Source organism: Stenella coeruleoalba (assembly GCF_951394435.1).
Source record: "Stenella coeruleoalba genome assembly, chromosome: 6".
NCBI lineage: Eukaryota > Metazoa > Chordata > Mammalia > Artiodactyla > Delphinidae > Stenella > Stenella coeruleoalba.
This window is the reverse complement of record NC_137151.1, coordinates 113,882,086-113,907,632: the sequence shown is the minus strand read 5'-3', so window position 1 is coordinate 113,907,632 and position 25,547 is coordinate 113,882,086. Positions and strand designations below refer to the sequence as shown.

General features: G+C 43.6%; 1 protein-coding gene across 2 annotated transcripts in view; it reads left to right on the top strand.

Annotated features, from left to right (window-relative positions):
* SERPINE2 (serpin family E member 2) overlaps window positions 1–25,547 on the top strand; it is a 72,405-nt gene that overhangs the window by 38,921 nt on the left and 7,937 nt on the right. For both annotated transcript variants that reach the window (XM_079924088.1, XM_079924089.1), the window contains exons 2-4: window positions 7,427–7,707; window positions 10,746–10,973; window positions 16,578–16,775. In XM_079924088.1, coding sequence (XP_079780214.1) covers window positions 7,449–7,707; window positions 10,746–10,973; window positions 16,578–16,775 — 685 coding nt within the window. In that variant the 5' untranslated portion in view covers window positions 7,427–7,448. The remainder of the gene's footprint in view (window positions 1–7,426; window positions 7,708–10,745; window positions 10,974–16,577; window positions 16,776–25,547) is intronic.

Genomic DNA, 25,547 nt, shown 5'->3' with positions numbered 1-25,547 from the left:
ATGAGCCCTCCCAGAGTCCACCATTAGCCCCACCAAAGAGCCTGTAGCCTCCAGTGTCGGGTTGCCTCAGGCCAAACAACCAACAGGGAGGGAACTCAGCTCCACCTATCAGCAGAGAAGCAGATTAAAATTTTACTGAGCTATGCCCACCAGAGCAATACCCAGCTCTGCCCAACGCCATTCCCTCCCATCAGGAAGCTTGCACAAGATAGCCTCATCCACCAGAGGGCAGACAGCAGAAACAAGAAGAAATACAGTCCTGCAGGCTGTGGAATGAAAACAACATTTACAGAAAGATAGACAAAATAAAAAGGCAGAGGACTATGTACCAGATAAAGGAACAAGATAAAACCCCAGAAAAACAACTAAATGAAGTGGAGATAGGCAACCTTCCAGAAAAAGAATTTAGAATAATGATAGTGAAGATGATCCAGGACCTCAGAAAAAGAATGGAGGCAAAGATCGAGAAGATGCAAGAAATGTTTAACAAAGACCTAGAAGAATTAAAGAACAAATACCTAGAATAATAAAAGAACAAAGAAACAGAGGTGAACCATACAATAACTGAAATGAAAAATACATGAGAAGAAATCAATAGCAGAGTAACTGAGGCAGAAGAACAGATAAGTGACCTGGAAGACAGAATGGTGGAATTCACTGCCATGGAACAGAATAAAGAAAAAAGAATGAAAAGAAAAGAAGACAACCTAAGAGATGTCTGGGACAACATTAAACACACCACCATTTGCATTATAGGGGTCCCAGAAGAAGAGAGAGAAAGGACCCGAGAAAATATTTGAAGAGATTATAGTCGAAAACTTCCTTAACATCGGAAAGGAAGTAGCCACCAAAGTCCAGGAAGTGCAGAGTCCCAGGCAGGATAAACCCAAGGAGAAATATGCTGAGACATGTAGTAATCAAATTGACAAAAATTAAAGACAAAGAAAAAATATTGAAAGCAGTAAAGGAAAAATGACATATAACATACAAGGGAACTCCTGTAAGGTTAACAGCTGATTTCTCAGCAGAAACTCTACAAGCCAGAAGGGAGTGGCATGATATACTTAGAGTGATGAAAGGGAAGAAACTACAACTGAGATTACCCAGCAAGGATGTCATTCAGATTTGACATAGAAATCAAAAGCTTTATAGACAAGCAGAATCTAACAGAATTCAGTACCACCAAACCAGCTCTACAACAAATGCTAAAGGAACTTCTCTAAGTGGGAAACACAAGAGAAGAAAAGGACCTACAGAAACAAGCCCCAAACAATTAAGAAAATGGTAGTAGGAACATACATATCAATAATTACCTTAAATGTGAATGGATTAAATGCTCCAACCAAAAGACTCAGGCTCACCGAATGGATACGAAAACAAGACCCATATATATGCTGTCTACAGGAGACCCACTTCAGACCAAGGGACAAATACAGACTGAAAGTGAGGGGATGGAAAAAGATATTCCATGCAAACAGAAATCAAAAGAAAGCTGGAGTAGCAATACTCATATCAATAAAATAGACTTTAAAATAAAGAAGGTTACAACAGAAGGAAGGACACTACATAATGATCAAGGGAACAATCCAAGAAGAAGAAATAACAATTATAAATGTATATGTATATATGCACCCAACATAGGAGCACCTCAATACATAAGGCAAATGCTAACAGCTATAAAAGAGGAAATAAACAGTAAGACAGTAATACTGGGGGACTGTAACACCTCACTTACACCAATGGACAGATCATTCAGACAGAAAATTAATAAGGAAACACAAGCTTTAAATGACACAATAGACCAGATAGATTCAATTGATATTTATAGGACATTCCATCTGAAAACAACAGATTACACTTTCTTCTCAAGTGCACATGGAACATTCTCCAGGATAGACCACATCTTGGGTCACAAATCAAGCCTTGGTAAATTTAAGAAAATTGAAATCATATCAAGCATCTTTTCAGACCACAACACTATGAGATTAGAAATAAGTTACAGGGAAAAAAATGTATAAAACACAAATACATGGAGACTAAACAATACATTACTAAATAACCAAAAGATCACTGAAGAAATCAAACAGGAAATCAAAAACTACCTGGAGACGAATGACAACGAAAATATGACAATCCAAAACCTATAGGATGCAGCAAAAGCAGTTCTAAGAGGCAACTTTATAGCAATACAATCCTACCTCAAGAAACAAGAAAAATCTCAAATAAACAATCTAACCTTACACCTAAAGGAACTAGAGAAAGAAGAACAAACAAAACCCAAAGTTAGTAGAAGGAAATAAATCATAAATATCAGAGCAGAAATAAATGAAATAGAAACAAAGAAAACAATAAAAATCAATATAACTAAAAGCTCGTTCTTTGAGAAGGTAAACAAAATTGATAAACCTTTAAAACCAGACTCATCACAAAAAAGAGGGAGAGGACTAAAATCAATAAAATGAGAAATGAAAAGGGAGAAGTTACAACGGACACTGCAGAAATACAAAGCATCCTAAGAGACTACAGCAAGCAACTCTATGCCAATAAAATGGGCAACCTGAAAGAAATGGACAAATTCTTAGAATGGTATTACCTTCCAAGACTGAACCAGGAAGAAACAGAAAACATGAACAGACCAATCACAAGTAATGAAATTGAAACTGTGATTAAAAATCTTCCCACAAACAAAAGTCCAGGACCAGATGGCTTCACAGGTGAATACTGTCAAACATTTAGAGAAAAGCTAACACCCATCCTTCTCAAACTCTTCCAAAAAATTACAGAGGAAGGAACACTCCCAAACTCATTCTACAAGGCCACCATCACCCTGATACCAAAACCAGAAAAAGACACTGCCAAAAAAGAAAATTATAGACCATTATCACTGATGAATATAGTTGCAAAATTCCTCAACAAAATACTAGCAAACAGAATCCAACAACACATTAAAAGGATCATACACCATGATCAAGTGGGGTTTATCCCAGGGATGCGAGGATTCTTCAATATATGCAAATCAATCAATGTGATACACCACATTAACAAATTGAAGAATAAAAACCATATGATCATCTCAATAGATGCAGAAAAAGCTTTGGACAACATTCAACACCCATTTATGATAAAAACTCTCCAGAAAGTGGGCATAGAGGGAACCTACCTTAACATAATAAAGGTTATATATGACAAACAAAGGAAACTATAAACAAGATGAAAAGACAACCCTCAGAAAATATTTGCAAACAAATCAAGGACAAAGGATTAATCTCCAAAATATATAAACAGCTCATGCAGCTCAATGTAAAAAAAAAACAAACAACCCAATCAAAAAATGGGCAGAAGACCTAAATAGATATTTCTCCAAAGAAGACATACAAATGGCCAAGAGGCACATGAAAAGCTGTTCAACATCACTAATTATTAGAGAAATGCAAATCAAAACTACGAGGTATCACCTCACACCGATTAGAATGGGCATCATCAGAAAATCTACAAACAATAAATCCTGGAGAGGGTGTGGAGAAAAGGGAACCCTCTTGCACTGTTGGTGGGAATGTAAATTGATACAGCCACTATGGAGCACAGTATGCAGGTTCCTTAAAAAACTAAAAATAGAATTACCAGACTTCCCTGGTGATGCAGTGGTTAAGAATCCGCCTGCCAATGCAGGGGACACGTAACCACAACTACTGAGCCTGCGCTCTAGAGCCCACGAGCCACAACTACTGAGCCCATGTGCCACAACTACTGAAGCCTGTGTGCCTAGAGCCCTTGCTCTGCAACAAGAGAAGCCACTGCAATGAGAAGCCCGTGCACCGCAATGAGAAGTAGCCCCCACTCACCACAACTAGAGAAAGCCCGTGTGCAGCAACGAAGACCCAATGGAGCCAAAAATAAATAAATAAATAATTTTTAAAAGTAAATAAATAAGATAAAAATAGAATTACCATATGACCCAGCAATCCCACTACTGGGCATATACCCAGAGAAAGCCATAATTCAAAAAGACACATGCACCCCGATGTTCATTGCAGCACTATTTACAATAGCCAGGTCATGGAAACAACCTAAATGCCCATCGACAGATGAATGGATAAAGAAGATATGGTACATATATACAATGGAATATTACTCAGTCATAAAAAGAACAAAATTAGGTCATTTGCAGAGATGTGGATGGACCTAGAGACTGTTATACAGAGTGACGTAATTCAGAAAGAGAAAAAGAAATATCGTATATTAACACATATATGTGGAGTCTAGAAAAATGGTACAGACTAACCGTTTTGCAGGGCAGAAGTTGAGACACAGATGTAGAGAACAAACATATGGACACCAAGGGGGGAAAGCCACGGGGGGGTGGGGGGGTGGGATGAACTGGGAGATTGGGATTGACATGTATACACTAATATGTATAAAATAGACAACTAATAAGAACCTGCTGTATAACTAACTAAATAAATAAAATTCAAAAAAATTTAAAGAAAGAAAAACTGCTCTGATTCCGGGTTCTGCACAGCCCCTGACACTGTCCCAATGCACTGTTATGAAACTACACACAGACATCTCACAAAAACTTCCTAAATTCAAGGAGCTAAGAAAAATACCCCTGGCAGCCTTCCCCCACTTTATAATGAAACTGTTCTTTTAGCAAAAAATTCACAACCAAGAAAAATTCTGCTAAATAAGGTGGGTATTTATTTGGGAGACCGTCTTTGCTGATTTCCAAGACCTTGGAACTTAGCTTTCTCTCGTTACTGTTGTTTTCTACCCGTTTTACAATCTTCTACATAAGTCTATAGTATGTGGGTGAATCAACTTTAAGCTGTCAGAGGCAAAACCAATATGATGTCCATTATGAGTATGCAGATTCAAATATTTATTCAAACATTTACTGATCCAGGAGGATTTCTTTGGGAAGCTTGGGGAGAATAGCTAATGGCATACTGAAGGCAGATGCCAGAAGCCATCGTAATGCAAGAGTCAACAGTTCAGAGTGATGAAGTTGGTGCCAGTCACCGAATTTGGCCATTTGTAACAAAGAAGGTACAAATTGTTTTATACTTATGATGCCTTGGTAGTATATTAAATGTTAAAGAGGAAGTTTAGTTCCAGAAAGAAAGAAGCAGGGGAGCGGACACAATGTCTAATTTTTAGACCAAATGAGTAGAACTTCCATTCAGGATTTGGAAGCGCTCCATTATCCAACAGGCTGAAAGTAACTCAGGGGATTGTCGTGGTATTAGAGACAGTCCAAGGTGCCAAAGTCAAAACAGGCCACTCTGGCCATAGGAAAGCCCCAAGGGGGAGTGTATGTAGGTCACTTACATGTTTTGAATTGAGACAGGCTGCGTTTATACAACCATTTTACAGTTAAGCACTGGATAAGTTCTGAATGTTCTAAATTTTTTATAATGTGCTTTTTTCCCAACATATAAGAAAATTGCACCATCACCTTGAACGATGGCCTTAATGGTTCACCTTGGGGCCCTGAGTGTTCTGTAGGGTGCTGGCGGGGAACTCTGCCTCTGCTGACAGGCCTCTTCCCACCCCAGTGAATTTCACTTGCTTGAGAAGTGTTTGGAGCTAAGAGTGCCTGAGGCTCAGGGCTAAATTAGTCACGCTCAGTAAACATTATTTTGATGCAATGAAAAAGAATGAACAAAAATAGAAAGTGTATCAGCCATCAGGTTTGATCCCACACATATTTACTGAACATCTACTTGGGTGGGAAGAAGGACAAGTACATAGAGAGGAAGACAAGGGAACACACGTGCCCGTTTTGCCCGATGCTGTCCTGGTGCCCTTTCTTTCCCTGGAGCACATGGACGTTATTTCCCCTCGCTCCAGGTCTCCTCTCTAAAAGGCTCCCCTCTTTCTTGTTCTCTGCAGACACCCCCAACTTCCCCCATGTAAATGCACATAACAGGAGGACAAATTGTTTCCTGGGGAAACTTGTGCTGATCAGAAGCTTGGGTCTATAAGGGAGGAACCAAATTAGCCACATCTCAAATTCTGCTTTTGTTTTACCAGCTGCCACTTCTAAGTTCTTATTTAATGAAAGTATTTGCTTTTCCATAAACACATGTAAATTTCCTACCTCTTGCTTCTCACAACCAAAGAAAGCTCAGTAAGTGGTAATCAAGGAAGAAAGCATATTTCAAAAAAATCACTGTAATTGAGAATATCAGTGTAAACAACGCCATCTTCACAGCTGATGAATTTGCCAATTGTTCTGCCATCTTGTAGATTTAAGGGTGTCACTTAAATTTATTTTCATTAACAATTCATTAATTAAGAAAGTTATATATATGGTAAGAAAAAGAAAGTGTGTAGTTATAAGATAATCACAGCAACCCAAGGGATTCACTCCCTTATTTCAAACTCTCCAGTGCCTTCTTTCTTTTTTTTTTTTTCTTAATTTATTTGATCGCACTGGGTCTTAGTTGCAGCTCACCAGCTCCTCAGTTGCGGCACATGGACTCCTTAGTTTTCATTCGCGGGCTCCTTAGTTGCGGCTCACCAGCTCCTTAATTGCGGCATGCAGCCTCCTGAGTTGTGGCATGTGAACTCTTAGTTGGGGCATGCATCTGGGATCTAGTTCCCTGACCAGGGATCGAACCCTGGCCCCCTGCATTGGGAGCGTGGAGTATTAACCACTGTGCCGGAGGGGAGCTCCCTCCAGTGGTTTCTCGTGACCCCTAGAATGAAATGCAAGAGCCATACCTGGTGTGACAGGCCCTTCAGGATCTGGCCCCTTTTTCTTCTTCACCTCCTCCCCAACCTCTCCCCTTCATGTCCCTTACATCGCTCCAACAATCCACCTTTGTTCCCACCTCAGGGGCTTCGCCCTGCCGTCCTTCTGCCTGGCACATCCTTCCCCCCTTTCTCGTCACTCAGCTCTCAGCACACGTGTCCCTCTGCAGAGGTGGCCTCCCTGCCTGTCCTGTCCCATGCTCCCCCACTCCATTCACTCACATCACCGTGTCTTATTGCTGTGGCCTGATCCCTCTCTGAAATGACTTTATTGCCTCCTGGTTTATTTTCTGTGTCCCCTCTAGAATATAAACTCCAGGAGGGCAGGGGTCTTGGCCATCTTACTTACATTTCTATGCTCAGCACTTAGACAAGTGCCTGGCACACAGTAGGCTCTCAGTAAATATTGGTGTGATTGGATGAAGGGCGGTAACAAGGATGGAATGATTAGAATTGTGTCTGGCACAGAGTTGGGACCAGCAAGTGGAAGTTTCCTTCCTCTCGCTCCGCATCCCCCTAACAAAATATATATAAAGGAAAACAATCTAATCTACACTGTTGTGTCTTGAATATATTAAAGATATTCAGTTACACTGAGTATAGTAAATCATATCTAGCTGAGTATTCATTAAATGTAGAATGTAAATATTTTCTTGATTTCATTTTTCAGGTTGTCCTTGCCAGAAGGAACCATGAATTGGCATTTTCCCTTTTTCCTCGTGGCCACCGTGACATTGCCCTCTGTGTGCTCCCAGTTCAACCCCCTGTCTCTGGAGGAACTAGGCTCGGACACAGGAATCCAGGTGTTCAATCAGATTGTCAAGTCCCGGCCTCATGACAACATCGTCATTTCCCCCCACGGGATTGCGTCCGTCCTGGGGATGCTTCAGCTGGGAGCCGACGGCAGGACCAAGAAGCAGCTCACCACAGTGATGAGATACGGCGTGAATGGTGCGTGCGCCTGGGCCTGGCTGGCGGGACTTGCAGGAGTCCCAGTCTGGAGGGCCCCTGGCTTGGTCTTTGCTTACCACACAGAGGAGCAGAGCAGCTGGGAGGGGTCTTGCTGGTGCCCCCTGGGCTTGAGGGCCAGTCTCCTCTAAGGCACAGTGGCAATGCTAGGAGTTAGGAGAGCTGGGTTCTGGTCTCCGTTCGGCAGCTGTGGGGCTTTGGGCAGTCACTTGACCCCTTGAATGCCCCTGTTTTCTCATCTCTAACAAGAAAACTTCCCGTCTGCCCCGCCTCTATGTTGCACAGGGCTCAGAATGCATCATGGCTGTGAACGTACTTTTAAATCCGTAATCTGGGGAGGTGGGTGGGTGTGACCACGGAGGGCAGCCCAGGGCAGCCTTCTGCATCTCAGTTGAGGTGGCAGACACACGAATCTCCGTGGGGGGTAAAATTGCGTAGAGCCACACACACACGCACGCACACACACACACATACATATGTAAAACAAGTGAATGAGCTCTGGGGACTGTACCAGTGGCAGTTTTCTCATTGTGGATCTGTACTACCATCATGCAGGAAACTGGGTGAAAAGTGGAAATACACGGGACCACCTTGTATATTGTTTTGCAACTTCCCGTGATTCTATCATTATTTCAAAATAAAAAGCTATAAAGGAAGTTTGTTTAAAAGTAAGGCCCAGGGCTTCCCTGGTGGCTCAGTGGTTAAGAATCCTCCTGCCAATGCAGGGGACACGGGTTCGAGCCCTGGTCTGGGAAGCTCTCACATGCTGCGGAGCAACTAAGCCCGTGAGCCACAACTACTGAGCCCGTGTGCCACAAGTACTGAGCCTGCGCTCTAGAGCCCATGAGCCACAACTACTGAAGCCCACGTGCCTGGCGCCCGCGCTCCGCAACAAGAGAAGCCCCCGCTCGCCACAACTAGAGAAAGCCCGCGCACAGCAAGGAAGCCCCGACACAGCCAAAAATAATTAATTAATTAATTAAATTTAAAAAAAAAAGTAAGGTCCAATAGGAATGGTTTTGTTTTCTTGAAAGAAAGCCCCATTTTAATTACCTGTTTAAGCTTAAGAGCTTACATCTCCTAGTTCTGTCACTCAGCTTTAGCTCCGGTTTCTCACCCGAGTCCCCTTCCACTGCCCCCTCCACAGTGCTGGGCACGGGCCAGCGCCAGCCTTGGAGCCCTTCCTTGGCACCAGCCTGTGCCGTGACCTTGACAAGTCACATCTGACGTCCAGGTTTTAGTTGCTCTATTGGGGAAGCAAGGACGTTCTCCCACCCACGTTCCTCCAGTCCCACTGGCCATAAAGTTCTAGGAATCTTGACCACATTGACGCCTTTGCTGGGAGAGGAGGAGAGATGGGAGTGTGCGTACTTCAGGGCTCCCCTCTGCGCCCCAGTTCGATCCTTCTCAGAGTCACCCCCGGGGGCTGCAAACACGAGATGCCCACCCGCCCCACTCTGTTTACACGGCATTAAACTTTTGCATGAGTTTGCAGTTTGCTTACCTGTTGGAAGCACTGGGGGACTAAATATTTGGAACACACCGTTATGCCCTTGCTTGGAAGCCCACAGAACTCTTGGTGATTTATAACTTCATAGTGAATCACCCACGGGGCTCCTGGCCTCTCCCAGCGCCATCCGGGCCCTGTCGGCCAGCACCATTCCCAAAGAGCAACTGGATTGTCGTCGTTTGTCTTCCCGCTGAACCACATTCATTTTCACTAGTGTTTCTAAAGTTTTGACAATATTGGTCTGTTGGCCACTCCCCTCAACTCCCATCTCTTCTTCCTCCCAAATCACTAGCAGTCGAGTTGTGGAATGACTTCAGTTCACATGACAGACTCATCGGGGGAGCCCGGGTGGGTTTTCAGGCCCTGGTTTGGGCTCAGCCTCTGAGAACTCAAGACAGCGGCACTCTGGTTGAGGGCAGAGGCAGGACAGTCTGGGGCACAGGGGGAGGATCTGCCCTGATCTTTTCTGGGCAGGAGACTGGGGAGCGTGGAGGAGCTGAAAGGGACAAGTGCCGGGATGGGGCTGTGAAGTCTGCTGGTCCCTTCGTTGTATAACGTGCCTGCCCACTCCTGCTGGGCCTGCCCCCACAGAACCCGTGAGGGGCGCAGTCTCCAGAGGCCTCACAAAGGGCCAAACCGTGGGGCTCTTACCTGCCATCATTTAAGAAGGACAGGTCAGCTCTCCAGGGGACCGTCAAGGTGACTCTGCCGGTTGTTTTAGGACAGTGTCATTTTGAAAGGACCCCAAGCGAGTAAGACAGGTCTGTAATTCGAGCTCTCAGTAGGAACACATTTCATCCTTTGCAACTTATTTCCCTCTTTTCCATGCTCTGAAACTAAATGGAGCGTGTATGAATGGCCTGTGGAAAATAAAGCTTACGTTGCCATAGAACGGATTCCCTTACTTTGTGAGCTTCGCATCAGTAAAAATCACCTTGTTCTTGGTTGGTGGCACATGGCCATTTTTTATAGTCTTTCTGATGCTCAACTTTATACCTTTTTTTCCCCAAAATAGAGAAAAATCGTGTTGTTAAATCCTTGGCAAGAAAGGAAATAGCGCTTAAGATTGTTAAGAAAGAGAGACGGCATAGGAAATAGCGCTTAAGATTGTTAAGAAAGAGAGACGGCATTAGGAAGAGTCCTTTGGTTTATTCCCCCACGGCTGCATAACTGAAGAGCTTTCCAGTCTCCCTATTGACCTGGTGCCAGGAAAGTCTTCCAGGAGAGCCAGGTCTACTTGGGGAAGCTGTGGAGAAGGCCTGGAAGATGCCTGCTTTGAGGCCAGAAGCGCAATTGATCTTTAGGGGCTATTAATAGTTATACTTCATTCTACGCCCTCCCTTTTCTTAACAGAAGGCCACTGAGAAAGCAGATGACTTAGTCTCTTGCTACTCGTACTAGTTTTGTTTCTACTGTTCTTATTTGCCATAATATAGAAGATATTAAAAAAAATAATAACCTTCCTACATTCTTGCGGAAATATTGCTGCATTTTCTCCTTTCTCCTTCAGGAGTGGGTAAAGTATTAAAGAAGATCAACAAAGCCATCGTCTCCAAGAAGAATAAAGATATTGTGACGGTGGCCAATGCCGTGTTTGTGAAGAATGGCTTTAAGATGGAAGTGCCTTTCGTCACGAGGAACAAAGACGTGTTTCAGTGTGAAGTCCGGAACGCGAACTTCGAAGACCCCGCCTCCGCCTGCGACTCCATCAACGTGTGGGTTAGGAACGAGACCAGGGGTGAGTGGCCACGGTTCCCAGGAATGAGCGGGCATGGTTTTCCACTTTGTGAATGAAAGCGTGAGTTGGGCTCTGAGACCCTCAGTGGGGCCAGCGTTTCCGGTGGCCCTTCTGTTGTGAAAGGCCTGGACCCACTGACTGCTCCGCCCTTTCTCTCTCAGAGCCCCACGGCTCAGTCCGCCTTCCTACCCTTTTCCTGCCGCCATCACCTGTGCCCCCTGGGGACTTGTCTCCCTGTGATTCTCGGGCAGCAGGGCGGAATACCGCTCTGCAGACTCTCTTCTTTCTTCGCAGCATCTCATCTCCAGAGCCCCTGCCCACAGGCCCTTGTCTGTTTTGAAGGTTTTAGTGCTCATTCCTTCCTACTTCTGTATCCACATTCCCTTTGCCCAGAATGTGCTTCTCAGCCTTTAAGATTCGGGATTGAGCTCTCCCCACGCCTTCCTTGCCTCTTTCTTTTTACATTGAAGTATAATTGATGTACAATATTATATAAGGTACAGGTGTACAGTGCAGTGATTCACAATTTTTAAAGGTTATACTCCATTTATAGTTATTATAGAATGCTGGCTCTATTCCCTGTGTCGTACAATACATTCTTGTAGCTTGTTTTATACCTAATCGTTTGTTCCTCTTAACCCCCTGCCCTTGTGATGCCCCTCCCCCTTCCCTCTCCCCTCCCCTTCCTCACCTCTTGCTTCTGTCCTCCCAGGAAGTAGGTGGCTCCCCCGGTTATGATGGGCATATGCTTATCCACGACTGCACCCTTCGTTAGAGCACATCCACACGATGTGATTACTTGTGTACGTGCATCTCTCCCTCCACGAAACTGAAGAAATGTCTAACATCGGTGTTTTTAGCCTGTTCATTTGTAAACTTCAGGTTCAGGCGGAAACATTCAGAGGGAGAGGTAGGTCCAGAACATCAGAGGAAAGTTAAGGCTAGAAATAGAGATTTGGGAACCGTTTTTCACCGAAGGGGAGAGTTAAAGTCACAGGAGTGGAAGCAAAAGAGACTCAATACGGAGAGTAAGCCCAAAGACAAAACTTGGGGGAACTCTGGCCTTTCGGGTCATGTCTCTCAAAGCGTGGTTCCTGGGGCGTGTGTTTAGAATGCAAATCTCTGAGGAATTCCTTGGTGGTCCAGTGGTTATGTCTAGGCACTTTCACTGCTGAGGCCCCACGTTCAATCCCTGGTCAGGGAACTAAGATCCCAAGCAGAAAAAAAAAAAAAAAGGAATGCAGATCTCTGGACCCCAATCTACTGAGGCAGGGACCTAGCATTCTGCACTAAAGTAAGTCCTCCCCCGGTCTCCCTCCAGACTTGTAGATGTGAATATTTGCAAACCATGTGAGGGGCTAGAGAAGAGCCAGATGGGGAATGCTCTGGAGGGTGGAGGAGAGCCAGCGTGTGGTTTTGGTAAACCTGTGACATCCCTTTTCAACAGGATCCTGCACGGTGCAACCTGGGCTCCCTTCCTGAAACCACGAAATGATCAGGCGGACTGAGCCGTGGGGCTCTGAGAGAGAAAGGGTGGAGCAGTCAGTGGGTCCAGGCCTTTCACAACAGAAATGCAGGAGACCAGCAAATGGGAGGGGGTTGGTGGGCTCTTCTGAGCCTGTAGGGCTAAGAACAGAGGTAGGAAGCTGATGGCCCTCAGATGCTGGTAGCTGTATGATGTGACGTGTCAGCGCCCACCCAGCCTTCTTCTTTGCTGTGTCCTGGGAGCAGTAAGTCCCTCAGGATGCCACCCGACCATTTCAAACCACTTGAACACACACTGACTCAATGCATTTCTCACAGTAACCGGGGAAGGGAAAGCGATGAGGCTAGAAAAGTGATTTTCAACCCTGCAGACCTAACTCCCTCTGTTAAACAAAGATTTTCACTCTGTTTACTCTCTTGAAATGAAACTCGTAGCTCATATAACCTATGCACATGTACACAAATTTTTAAAAAAATTAATATAATGCCAAACTGTAATACCAGGAAAAACAAAAGTTATTTATAGATGTAGTTCAGTAGGTAAACCCTTGGGTACAGCCACCCCTGAATACGTAACAGTCAGATTCTTAGAATAAGAATTGACATTCACATTGACTGTGAATTGACAGCCACAAAAGCAGACCAAGACAAGCACACTGCACTGGCGACACAAAAACCACGGGCTGTGTTACCATCGTTGAGGCAGTTTTTTATAAAACGCTGCAAAACTCTTGGTAAATTTCCGAGCAAAACAAGTACAGACTCTATTTGGTTTGCGTGGTAGTCACATTCCTGACAAATTCAGCATACATTAAAAGTATGCAAAAGAAAAGATACTTTGTGTTTACACCGGAAAAAGAATAAGGTTCTGGGCTCAGATGACAAGGAGCAGGTTTCTCAAGAACGTGACTGTGCAGCGGCGTGTTTGAAAGCAGGATAGTTCATCGTTTGGGCTGTTTTGAACACTGCAGGATGTGTAGCATCTCTGGCCACTGTCTTTGCAACCAGAAACACTCCCACAAATTTCCAAACTGCCCGCTCAGAGGCGCTTGTGTATATGTGAGGTGTCAGAAGGATCCTGGTGATCAAACTGTCCACGTGTGGAAGACTGCTGCGTGATGACATATCCTGCCCCGCAGAGAGTGGGGGAGCCTTTCCAGTGTGCTAGGGATGTGGTGATGGCCTGGCTGGGGCTGCCCTGCCACCTCTCTGTGGCCTCAGCCCCAACCATGCGGGCTTCCTCCCAACTCGCATACTCGCCATCCTCTCTCCACAGAACCCGCCCCCCGCCCCCACCCCGGTGCATCCTGCTACCTGGAATGCTTTCCTTCCCTGTTGCCCTTTGCCTATTCATTTCACACTATCTCATGAATGGAATAATAGTTACAAGCATGAGTGCCCAGTTTGAACCTCAGTTCTGCCACCTGCTGGCTGTGTACCATTAGGCAGGTTACTTAACCTCCCTGTGCCTCAGCATTCTCCTCTGTAAAATGGAGCTATAGTAGTGGTACCTACTAGAATTGTTGTAATAACATTAAGGTTGTTATGGGACTCTAAATAATAAGCATAAGTCATTTAGCAAGGTGGTTGGCACTTTGCAAAGGTTCAACGAATGTGAGCTATTTTTATAGCCATTGACTCAAGTAATAATTCCTCAAGGAATCCATCCATCCCTGACCTCATCCACCAGATCAGATCCCCCTCTTATTTGCCTTCACATCCTTAAGTACTTTCACTTGAAGATATTTATTACAATTGCATTTCTAAGTCACTTATATCAGCCTCCACTTGCCTCTAATCTATAGCTTTCGGAAGGGTGGGTTTTATTTTTATTTTGTTTTGTTTTCTCAGGTAGACATCAAAGACTGGATACCTGGATGGATGGATGGTGGATGGATGGATGGGTGGATGGGTGATAGATGCATGTTTATGGTAGTTATTGATGGCAGGTCCCCCATGTGCCTCCTTGCCTCTGAACCATGCATTTCTTACACTTCTCTTTTAGCCTTTCTTTTCATTTCTTTGTGCCCCTTATTATATCTTAGTTCTACCAGTGGCAATAAGAGGCTTTATTTACCTTAGGAAAAAAGGGCAGAAGAGATTCCTTCAGACTCTCGGTGTGCAACAACAGAATAGTGAACACAGAATCTTAGGTGTGATTTTTAAAAAATGAATGACAGCGTTCTTGCTCTTGTGCAGCTCACAGTTTAGTTGAGGGAGACAGATGCTACATTTGGCTAGAATAAAATACCGCAGTGTAACTAACGGTGGTGCTGAGCATTGGGCTTTATGGAAACTCCAGGAGATAGGGAGGAGTGACAGAGAAGAGATATAAGAAGAGGGGACCACTGAGCTATGTCTCAAAGGCAAGTAGGAATTGGACTGGGTAATGGTCCCAGCAAAGGCAAAACACAGCCTTCGCTATTGGGAAAGCAACTCTCAAGAGCTTGCTATCACTGGAGCACAGAGTTCTCACTTCCTTCCCACAGGACAGAGTCTGTTCACAGATGCCGCTTTGCTTTGAGCGATGGCTATTTATATCACATGTATTTTCCTTCCAGATCCTGATGTAAGGTGGCTTTGGTGCCCCCTTGTGTAAGTAATGAGCAATGACGACACTGACTTGCCCGGCGCCCTGTGGGTCAGGGAATCCTCCAAGTGTGCTTCTTTCCCGTGACTGACGTAAACCTCTGTTTATTGTACCTCCAAATCTTCTTGAGTTTCATTTCAAAGAACTTAAAGCTCTCTCTGCTGAATCAGATATTCTTGCTTCTTCAGAAGCTGTTGGTTTTATTCTCACCATTTAATGTATTGTAACTTGCATTTACATTATGAACATTTTTTAAAAGTTGGACTAAAAGCTACACTGAACTAATTTTTAATAGCTTTAGTGTTAGTGATCTCTCTTAAACCCATACACACACACACACACACACACACACACACACACACACACACACACACACAGTTGAATCTTCAAAAACCAAGCAAAAGGAACCTAAATGAAAATTCAAAGCTTCAAGCACAGGTGGCACTTTAGAAGGACCTTTGTGACTTCACAAGAACAGCCTGAAATTGCAACTGTTGTGTGTGCTACATTCCTGCACAAACAAGCTGGACCATCCTGATATCTTGTGAAGAGCATCTTCCTTAACAAATAATTATTCTAAGAGAGACCCCGTTTCTTTTTATCTCTATAATATGAGCCTAAATGGACCCCTGACCCATAAATATAGATACCAATTTTAGTCTCAACTCTTCTTTAAGTAGCTATATAATAATCAGGGATTCCAAACTAATGCTCAACATTCCTAAAATCTTAAGAGAAATGAAGCATTTGCCTTTGATAACATTACACAGACTGAAGTGTTCCTTTATTTTTAACTGGGATTAAATCAACCCAGTGGTTACAACAAAGCAACACGACAACTGTCTATCTTGTGTCGACCAAAAGCCCTCACTGGCAGTCATATGTGTCAGTTATTATCAAAAACAGAGAAATTAATTATGAATTAAGTATAGCTTATGCAGATGAGCAAAATGTTCTTAAAATATGGGGTTTATGGGGAATTAGTTATAAAAGAATTTTTTTTTTTTTTTGCTGTACGCGGGCCTCTCACTGCTGTGGCCTCTCCCGTTGCGGAGCACAGGCTCCGGACGCGTAGGCTCAGCGGCCATGGCTCACGGGCGCAGCCACTCCGCGGCATGTGGGATCTTCCCGGACCGGGGCACGAACCCGTGTTCCCTGCATCGGCAGGCGGACTCTCAACCACTGCGCCACCAGGGAAGCCCCTATAAAAGAAATTCTGGATGAAAAGTTTGGTAACCCTAAATAGAGGGTCTCTGAAGTCTTTTCTGGTTCTCTGATTTTTAGCTTGTTTTCAGCTTTTAATTTTTAGTGAGGAAAAAAATTAGAAGGGACAACAGGATATTGTAAAAGTTCTTTTATAAATCTTTGAAATTTTAAATTTTACAAATCTTTGAATTTTTAAATTTTACAAATCTTTGAATCTTAAAATTTCTCAGATTTTTCATTCCTCCCGATCCTGCAGCTGCCTTTTGCCCCCAAACGGACTGCCCGTCCTGAGTGTCCTCTGTGTCTGTTCTCTGACTGCACAGGTATGATCGACAATCTGCTGTCCCCGGATCTTCTCGACGGTGTCCTCACCAGACTGGTCCTGGTCAATGCAGTGTATTTTAAGGGTTTATGGAAATCACGGTTTCAGCCTGAGAACACAAAGAAGCGCACGTTTGTGGCAGCTGATGGGAAATCCTACCAAGTGCCGATGCTGGCCCAGCTCTCCGTGTTCCGGTGTGGTAAGTTCACACTCAGTGGGGCTCTGTCCTAGAATGTGCCAGCCGCAGAAAGGCCCTCGGGTGCTGTCACTTAGCTCAAGAGCAAACCTGCCTTTTTATGTTCTATAAAGGGCAGGGAGGAGACGGCAGGATTTTTTAAAAGCTCATGGTAAGTCTCTGCATTACTTACAAAGGTTATGTATTAATGTATAATACATGTAACGCTTTTGAAATTTAAAGATGACACAGGACAATTCACAAAATGAGAAGTATAAATGGACATGAAACATACTGCATGCGTTATCAAGTCATCATGAGCAATCTTACATTACCAAATCAAAACTAAAAGTAAAACTTAGATTTCTTTTTCACTGATCAGATTAGCAAAAATTACGAAGATTGACAAAGCCCAGTCGTGGCTCTGGCGTGGGGGCCACGTGGGCACCCTTGGGTGCTGTTGGTGGTGGGGAACCGTGGTCTGGAGGACTTTCTAGCAGCCCCGCCTCAGCAGTCTCACGCCAAGGAATTTATAATATGAAGATAATCATACACTAGCAAATAAATAGAAGCCATATATGTACATGTAGTGGAACACACATGATAATTAGATTTATATAAGCAGAAAGTTATATAATATGTGGTTGATTTCAGAAAACAAGTTACAGAACAGCAGATGCTGTTTCATCTCATTTATGTAAAATACTTTCTATATATTCATGCAGACATGTCTTGGAGGATGTTCAATAAAATGTTAAGTGGTAGTACTTCAAATGATTATTTTTCTTTGAGTTTGAAATTTTTTTTAAGGAACATGTGTCAGTTTTACAGTTGGGGGAGAAAGAAAATGACCCATCTCTGTAGTCATTACCACACATAGGTAACTAAGGCTGGTGACTGTTTTTTAAACCTACTTTCGTTGAAGTATCAGTGGTCCAGTTTAAGTTAAACTTCTTTTTCCTCTATAAGTTAGCCTTTATGTCTCCAATCTATATGTGGACCTGTGGATCCCAAGTATGCCCTTTGCATATACAGTATATGTTAGATCAAGCATTGCTCAACGTTTCTCCAGCTGCCTAATTCTTTAAATTAAGAAATGACTCATGCTAGAGACACAATAAAGTCACTTTCCTTCCCCCATGTCTTTCATCAAACTTCCAGGTAGAATTTTGTCATTCACTCAATAAATTTTTTCAAGATAATATGTATTTAAAAGCCCTGCAGAGGGACTTCCCTGACAGTCCAGTGGTTAAGACTCTGCACTCCCGATGCAGGGGGCCCTGGTTTGATCCCTGGTCAGGGAACTAGATCCCGCATGCTGCAACTAAGACCCAGCACAGCCAAATAAATAAATAAATATTAAAAAAAAAAAAAAAAGTCCTGTAGAAAGGTAGCATGCTAAACAACTGAGACCAATGAAAGGCTCTTTTTGTCCAGAACTCATTCTCAGGTTATGTTGCCCAGGAAGACGTCATGGAATGCTATCATGGCCACCAGCTCCTATCCGAAGCACAGTTATTTTATTTTGGGTCAATCTTTGTACACATTCTAATAAAACAAAATGCGAGAAGGCCTCATTTACTGTATGTTTCTGTTGCTGAAAAATAATGAATAAGTCAGTAAAGAATAAATCAGCAAGGCTTCTATAGGCATTCCCACGAAAGATTAAAATGTTTGTATTTGTAGGAATGGAAGATGTTTTTCTTGAGTATATAGGATGTTCCCAGAGAGGGAGTTACATATCCAGGTGGCTTTTCTATTAAGAACTGGTTTGTCTAAGAATTTGTGGTGTGCCTTATGGAAAGTAAGACACAAATACATTCTTATGGTCCAAGATTCAAACTCCACAGCTCCACAGTGTGGGAGATCTCTTCCCCCACCTTCCCTGATTCATGCCCTCCCTTCTCCACCCTCTTCTGAGCCCCCAGGAGACTGCATCAGTGGGCTCCCTTTTCCCCTGGCTTCCTGTTGGTTGGCTAGTGGTGTGAACCAGCAGGTGATGGGTAAGGGAGGAGAGCGGGCTTGGACATTGGCTTCCCAGCCCTCTCCTTGCATCGCCAGGGCCGCAGCATCCCTCCACCCAAGGTCTCCTGCCATCAGGACCTGCCCAAGGGCTCATTCTCTCTGGGCCACCAGCCCCTACCCTTGGCCCTCCAAGGCTAAGGCTGGTAATGGTGCCCCACTGTTTGTAGCCCAGGGTACCATCCTTATTGGCTCCTCTGTACCCTATCCTTGCCTTATAAGTGGTCCCTTCATTAAACTCTGCTGAATTGACCCAGTTTGGTGTCCTGTCTGTTAGCTGTCAGACCTTGATTGATCTCTACTGAATTCAGAACAGAACATGAAAGTCCCCTTGCTCTCATTCCCTGCCAAGTAAACGCTGTAAGTGGTCTGGGACCATCCTTCCTGCCCCCACTTTCTATGGTGTCATGGGTTTTTACTGAGTAACTTGGGATTGGAACCCAGCTCCTTCGTGGGCCAGGAGACAGAGTCCAGTGGTGTCATCTGCTCCCAGGTTTCCCTCTTTGGCCGGCAGAGCAGTTTTTCATGGAAAGACGAGGCAGGTTTGTCTTGTGGAGAAAGCTCAGCCGTCTGTGGTGGCCCCCAGTCATTTGTTTTCATGACCATAGACCACACAGCCGGTCACCCATTTTCGTCCTGTCTCATCGCAGTCTGGCCCACTCGACCAGCCAGGGATGGGAGGCAGGTGGTCCTGATAGCTGAGCCAGGCCAGGCTGCCTGAACTCACTCACTCAGCCTCTGGTGCCACCTGCCCAGCGCCGCGTGGGGCCCCAGCCAAGCCTCGCCACCTTTGGTCACTTTGCTGAAACACTATCCTTCCATTTACTGTTTTTCAGCCTTCCTGACTTTTCCTTCAACATATCATCAAGGTCTCTGAGAGGATTTCCTTAATAACATTAGGGAGAGGGTAGAAAATAGGAGGGGAAAACTCTTCTGACTTAAGCCCCATAAAGTGTAAGCACTTTGAGGGCAGAGACATTTTCCATTAAAAAAAAAAGCCTTAAAGATTAGTAGAAATGTATTTCATATTCATTGCAAAGTCCTCAAATACAACAGTATATAAGGCAGAAAGTAAATGTTACTCTATATTCCCATTTCCCATCATAAAAAGCCCTATTAAGTGCTAGGCGTTTTGAGGCTTTTTCTATGCATATCATTTGAGGCTTTTTCTATGGATATGTAAAATTTGTCTGTCCAACTTTTTTGCATACATAGGATTACACCATAATTTCTATTCTGTAATCTGTGTATTCATTAGTCTATCTTGGAAAACCTTTTATTGTCAATCCTCGTGGAACTACTCGATCCTTTATCAGCTGCATAACACTCCATAATGTTATAAACGTATCATAATACCTTAGGGATTGCCATTTACTTTTTTTCCTATAACAACACTACAGTGAGCGTTCTTGTACATAAATCTTTAGATATTTGCGTCAGAACTTCTAAAGGTAATGTCCTTGGGTAGGAATTGCTGAATCAAAGTTGTTACAAATTTTCTGTTTTTATGGTTATGGATTTAGATTTAAGAGACTTTTCTGCTTTGACAAAGACCACAAAGAATTCCAAACATACATACGTATGTGTATACACATGTGTGTCTGTGAATATACAGTATGTTTCTAGCTTCCGCTCTTCTCTGAGTTTCCAACTCATACCTACACATCCATATTATGTCTCTAATTAGTTGTCTATTAAGTTCTGGTTCCACAGATAAATATACTCTTGCCCTTGCCATCTAGTTCTCCCCGCAGTGTTCCTTCACCCAGCAAATGGCACCAACACTCACCCAGTTGCTTAAATCACTCCTCCTTCCCCATCAACTCTCCCCAAACTCCCTTTCCACTGAAGCCTGAATACAGACTACTATATACAGTGGGTCTACTTGTTGTGGTTCTTTTTTTCAAATGTATATTTCAATTTCTACTTAAGTATAGCCTGAACAGTTCCTTAAGACTCAGACATCCACAAAACTGCTTGTAGTAGAAGGTAATTAAAGGGACTTTCATGCTGTCATGCCCCGGAGCAGTCATTTATTAACAACTTCCCACATTTCGCAGTTTTTTTTTTTAATTAATTAATTTATTTTGGCTGCATTGGGTCTTCGTTGTGGTGCGCGGGCTTCTCATTGTGGTGGCTTCTCTTGTTGTGGAGCGCGGGCTCTGGAGCGCAGGTTCAGTGGTTGTGGTGCACAGGCTTAGCTCCTCCGTGGCATGTGGGATCTTCCCAGACCAGGGCTCGAACCTGTGTCCCCTGCATTTGCAGGTGGATTCTTAATTAATTTATTTTTGCTGTGTTGGGTCTTGGTTTCTGTGCGAGGGCTTTCTCTAGTTATGGCAAGCGGGGGCCGCTCTTCATCGCGGTGCACGGGCCTCTCACTATCGCGGCCTCTCTTGTTGCGGAGCACAGGCTCCAGACGCGCAGGCTCAGTAGCTGTGGCTCACGGGCCTGGTTGCTCCGCGGCATGTGGGATCCTCCCAGACCAAGGCTCGAACCCGTGTCCCCTGCATTAGCAGGCAGATTCTCAACCGCTGCGCCACCAGGGAAGCCCGGCAGGTGGATTCTTAACCATTGCGCCACCAAGGAAGTCCCTTTTTCGCAGTTTCTAAAAATGAGCTCTACCAGTGTAGGAACCTAATGTTTTCTTTGAAGATTAAAGGGCTTATTAGGAAGTGGGTTTTTTCCTCACTTTCCAATCAATTTTTCAGTTCCTGCTGAGACCGTTTTATCACGCAGGGTAATAGTAAAGGTGAAGACTCCCATCTTGGACTCTCAGGCAGCCCCAAGACGGGACCCGGGCAAGAAGGAGAGTCCACGTGTGTCCGGAGCTGGGGCCAGTCACCCTGGGTACCTGAGCAGCCCTGCAGGCGAGGGCGGCACATGGGGACCTGAGTCACCGAGCACCCCCATGAATTGCCCGCATATTTCTTCCTCAAGGAGAAGCTGTCATGTCATCCTGTAGTGTCGTGTATTCTAAGAGCTTCACCATTCTTACCATATTTTACAGCTAAAAGTGTTTGTTGCATAACGAAGACACAGTACGCTGTCTCTCTCTCTCTCCATCGGTGCCTCTGTCCCAACCCCTGTCTATGGACAACTGGCTTACTGAAGTTCCTTGTCTCAGTTGCAGTGATTAGCAAAGTCATCCCCAAAGAAAAGACAAGTGACAATCATGAGAGAAACTCACTTTCTCTTTTCTCTCGTTCTTAAATATGTTGTCCTTCTGGGTCATTCAGGGGAGGAGGGAGAGGGAGCCAGTGTTCACTGGGCACCCACCGTGGGCCAGGCCCTGCTGAGTACCTTATATGCATATGTCTTCTAATCTCATCATCACAACAATCCTGTGAGCTACACACTGCAATATCCCTGGTCTCTCCATGCTCCAAACCAGGAGGCACACAGAGGTTAAGTAACCTCAGCAAGATCACCGAGGTCTTCTTCAAAAGTTGGAAGTGTTTCAGAAAACATTTCAGACATCCACCGTCATCTAGAAATGCTGGTTTTCCATTCACCCGGTTAATTCTTACAACTTTCCCATCGCATGTCTAATGTAAAGGTTCTGTGGGCTCCTAAGGCATGCTCTGTGGAAGGCTTTTTCTCCCGGGAGTTCATGGCCCCTCTGGGCCCCATGCTCATGCCCTGGGCTTCTCTCCAGCGCCTCTCATGTCTGTACTTGCGTCCACTCGGATGGGCAGTGCTCAGCTGTGCTGCTCAGTTGCTAAATGTTTTGAACATTTTACGTGGGGATAAAAGGGTTCTAAGATCAAATTAGTTTTGGAAACCTGAGAATAACTAGAGTTAAACAGTTTTCTTCGGGATATCTCAGAGCCTTTCTAGCATTGGTGTATATTTTGAATCTGCAGGAAGAATCGAGTGTCTGGGGCTTCCTCAACTTCCTGGGATGTGGAATCTGTTTTGTCTACCGGACGTCTTGCAGGGATGTGTGTTCTCTAGACGACATTCTGAGAAATGCTGGTTTAAATCCTTCTTGTGTTTTCATCAGTAAGCACAAGTACCATAAAGTATCAAAAAGCCCTAATGGTAGTTACTGGAATGAATGAAGAGTGAGTAGGAAGTAGGAAGTAGGAAGTGAGTAGGCAGTGAAGGAGAATCATCTTTGCCATTAGACGTACTGAATCCTGGTCCACCTTTTAGCCATGTGTCCCTTGGTAAGTTACTTAATTTCTCTAATTGTAGCCTCCCCAGCTGTAAAATAGGACTGCGTATACCTACCTCGTGGGGCGCTATAGAGGCTAATTGCGTTGGGGTGGTTGGTGTGGGCCCGGCACAGAGTGGGCCCTAAACAGTGGAAGCTGTTTACCCCCACCCTTCCTCCCTCCTCTTCACGTGCATTCAGAGACACCACCAAAAGAATCATTCTTAGGCAGCTCAGATTCATTCCTTCATCCACATGATAAGGGTCAACTTGCAAAACACTGTATGCTAAGTGCCTTGTGATCTAGTTAAATTCTACTCAACAGAATTAGTATGACTTTAGTGATAGCCAAAGGTATTCTGTTAAGACATGTATAGACTAAAGAATTCTTTACCAGGGAAGGAAGAAATAATTGCCCTTATCTTTGACTTTGTAAGCAAGCTATTTTTATTTATTTTCTTTGAATTTTTGAATTTTATTTTTTTTATACAGCAGGTTCTTATTAGTCATCCATTTTATACACATCAGTGTATACATGTCAATCCCAATCGCCCAATTCATCACACCCCCACCCCCACCCCCCACTGCTTTCCCCCCTTGGTGTCCATACCTTTGTTCTCTACATCTGTGTCTCTATTTCTGCCCTGCAAACCAGTTCATCTGTACCATTTTTCTAGGTTCCACATATATGCGTTAATATACGATATTTGTTTTTCTCTTTCTGACTTACTTCACTCTGTATGACAGTCTCTAGATTCATCCATGTCTCTACAAATGACCCAATTTCGTTCCTCTTTATGGCTGAGTAATATTCCATTGTATATATGTACGACATCTTCTTTATCCATTCGTCTGTTGATGGGCATTTAGGTCGCTTCCATGACCTGGCTCTTGTAAATAGTGCTGCAATGAACATTGGGGTGCATGTGTCTTTTTGAATTATGGTTTTCCCTGGGTATATGCTCAGTAGTGGGATTGCTGGGTCATATGGTAATTCTATCTTTATTTTTTTTAAGGAACCTCCATGCTGTTCTCCAAAGTGGCTGTATCAATTTACATTCCCACCAACAGTGCAAAAAGGTTCCTTTTTAGCCACACCCTCTCCAGCATTTGTTGTTTGTAGATTTTCTGATGATGCCCATTCTAACTGGTGTGACGTGATACCTCATTGTAGTTTTGATTTGCATTTCTCTAATAATTAGTGATGTTGAGCAGATTTTCATGTGCTTCTTGGCCATCTGTATGTCTTCTCTGGAGAAATGTCTATTTAGGTCTTCTGCCCATTTTTGGATCCAGTTGTTTGTTTTTTTAATATTGAGGTGCATGAGCTGTTTATATATTTTGGAGATTAATCCTTTGTCCGTTGATTCATTTGCAGATATTTTCTCCCATTCTGAGGGTTGTCTTTTTCATCTTGTTTGTAGTTTCCTTTGCTGTGCAAAAGCTTTTAAGTTTCATTAGGTCCCATTTGTTTATTTTTGTTTTCGTTTCCATTACTCTAGGAGGTGGATCAAAAAAGATCTTGCTGTGATTTATGTCAAAGAGTGTTCTTCCTGTGTTTTCCTCTAAGAGTTTTATAGTGTCTGGTCTTACATTAGGTCTTTAATCCATTTTGAGTTTGTTTTTGTGTATGGTGTTAGGGAGTGTTCTAATTTCATTCTTTTACATGTAGCTGTCCATTTTTCCCACCACCACTTATTGAAGAGACTGTCTTTTCTCCATTGTATATCCTTGCCTCCTTTGTCATAGACTAGTTGACCATAGGTGTGTGGGTTTATCTCTGGGCTTTCTATCCTGTTCCATTGATCTATATTTCTGTTTTTGTGCCAGTACCATATTGTCTTGATTACTGTAGCTTTGTAGTATAGTCTGAAGTCAGGGACTCTGATTCCTCCAGCTCTGTTTTTTTTCCCTCAAGATTGTGTTGGCTACTTGGGGTCTTTTGTGTCTCCATACAAATTTTAAGATTTTTTGTTCTAGTTCTGTAAAAAATGCCATTGGTAATTTGATAGAGATTGCATTGAATCTGTAGATTGCTTTGGGTAGCATTTTCACAGTATTGATTCTTCCAATCCAAGAACATGGTGTATCTCTCCATCTGTTTGTATCATCTTTAATTTCTTTCATCAGTGTATTATAGTGTTCTGCATACAGGTCTTTTGTCTCCCTAGGTAGGTTTATTCCTAGGTATTTTATTCTTTTTGTTGCAATGCTAAATGGGAGTGTTTCCTTAATTTCTCTTTCTGATCTTTCATTGTTACTCTATAGGAATGCAAGAGATTTCTGTGCATTAATTTTGTATCCTGCAACTTTACCAGATTCATTGATTAGCTCTAGTAGTTTTCTGGTGGCATCTTTAGGATTCTCTATGTATAGTATCATACCATCTGCAAACAGTGACACTTTTACTTCTTCTTTTCCAATTTGTATTCCTTTTATTTCATTTTCTTCTCTGATTGCCTTGGCTAGGACTTCCAAAACTATGTCAAATAATAGTGGTGAGAGTGGACATCCTTGTCTTGTTCCTGATCTTAGAGGAAATGCTTTCAGTTTTTCACCATTGAGAACAATGCTTGCTGTGAGTTTGTCGTATATGGCCTTTATTATGTTGAGGTAGG